Source organism: Plasmodium cynomolgi, chromosome 11, assembly GCF_000321355.1.
Source record: "Plasmodium cynomolgi strain B DNA, chromosome 11, whole genome shotgun sequence".
NCBI lineage: Eukaryota > Apicomplexa > Aconoidasida > Haemosporida > Plasmodiidae > Plasmodium > Plasmodium cynomolgi.
The window spans coordinates 434408-436360 of NC_020404.1; the positions used below are offsets into that span (position 1 = coordinate 434408).

The following is a 1953-nucleotide window of genomic DNA, read 5'->3' on the forward strand; positions in this document are numbered from 1 at the left end:
CCCTCTTTCGCAAAACCGCTGCAGGCCAACAAGAAGTCATATGCATCTCAGACAGTGATGAAGAGGAAAATTTTAATTTGGCGCCAAACAACAGGGACAAGAAAATAAAAAAAAAACACCTTTTTGATTGAAATGAAAAATTTTGAAAACAGCAAATGTGTAAATGATTTCTTTATAAGAAATATGAAGAACTTGGAAAAGAAAAACATTGTCCCCAATTCGCATATGCTATTTAATGACATGGTTTTAGATGTACTAAATGATATTAACAAAATTCATGTAAATGATAACTTATCATCCTGTAATGTGCAGAATTTTGATGCTATGCAAAAAGAAAAAATTGCGGAACTCAATCGCAGTTTTAATGAAATTGCCAGTGACCCTCTTTTGAGTTATTATAATAAGCCCAATTTGTTATCCAAAGATTTATATTTCCTCAACACTAGTTTGGATGCCCTTGGTATGAAGCCGATTAGAGATATATCCAGTTTTGCCGATTCGATGTATCACGTGGATCCCATCGATCATGCGGACGATGCAGAGAAAAACGATTTGCACATGTTAGAGTTGGCCAAAAATGGGCTTTCCACAGATCCTTGTGAGGAGGAGGTGAAGAATCGTGTCGATGATGATGGCGGGGGAAGGAGCAACGCGGAGGATGTGGGTGATAAGGGGGTCCAAACGGGTGCAAAGAAGGACACCACGAATGGTGAGGATGGTGAGGATGTCCCGACACACAGCAAACATGATAGCAGTACCCCCATCGGCGTTGAACACCAACTGTCTCGTGACAATTCAAGTGTTAACGAAACGAACCCTACAGTATGCGAAGATAAGAACATCCCTTCTGTCTTGAATGAGATCAACAGTGAGGACAAAAGCAAAGGCAACCTTTGCCTCAAATTTGAAGATAATAAATCCCTCTTTGATGAGAACAAATTGTTAACGAACGAGATAGCCACGCTGAACGGCCAGCTGAACGGCCAGCTGAACGGCCAGCTGAACGGCCAGCTGAACAGCCAACTGAATGGCCAGCTGAACGGCCAGCTGAACGGCCAGCTAAACAGCCAGCTAAACGACCAGCTGAACAGCCAACTGCTCATTCTGCTTCAGGAGCAGAACAGCCCGAGTAGCCACAACACGCAGATAAGTTCAGACACTCAAAGCAGAAGCAAAAAAAAAAACAAAAGAAAAAAAAGAAGCAACACATTAGAAAATTTAAGGAAGTACGACAGCATGTGCAGTAATTTTAACCTGTCCCTAACCAATTACAAAAACAAACGTGACAGGGCTAAGCAGTTAAAAGATATCAGTAACGGCAAGAACGGATCCAGCCACAAGTATTGCAGCTTTAGCAGCATCCACATGATGAATAAAACGGATAGATGTGTGAATGGTGGAAGACACTCAAAAAAAATTAACAAAAAAAATGATAATTTTAAAGAAAAAAAACAACGAAAGAAAAAAAGTAAGAAATGATCAACATCCATGCGACGTTTCCATCGACTGTGCGAACGAATGAACCATCCGTGTGAAGGCGAGCCGAGGAAGCAATTTTGGACAATCACCAACACTAGTCCAAGGGGGGGAAATGGAACAGAACGTGCCCCCACCAGGCGTTATACATATGTGTACAGTTTAAAGGAGTCGGACTCGGTGAGGTCATGGCGAGGAGAGTCCAGCAGCACCGGCATGGCAACACCGACATGGCAACACCGACATGGCAACACCGACATGGCAACACCGACATGGCAACACCGACATGGCAACACCGACATGGCAACACCGGCAAGGCAACGTTTATCCTTTTGATAAGAAAGAAAAACCCGCACAGCATAAATTCAAACCAATAGATGAATTACGCAAACGAATTTTTTTGTGAACCTGTTAACTTTTCACCACGGCGTAAAAATTACGTAACTGTGGAGGGATTAACCCAAAGTCGGCACCACA

The 1953-nt window shown here is 42.6% G+C and overlaps 1 protein-coding gene across 1 annotated transcript; it reads left to right on the forward strand.

Moving 5' to 3' along the window:
* Nucleotides 1-132: 132 nt before the first annotated feature.
* Nucleotides 133-1479, forward strand: PCYB_112000 (hypothetical protein; the record flags this gene model as incomplete). Its single annotated transcript, XM_004223078.1, has 2 exons — nucleotides 133-279; nucleotides 313-1479. 2 exons carry the CDS (start codon nucleotides 133-135, stop codon nucleotides 1477-1479), a joined length of 1314 nt encoding a protein of 437 aa, XP_004223126.1.
* Nucleotides 1480-1953: the final 474 nt, after the last annotated feature.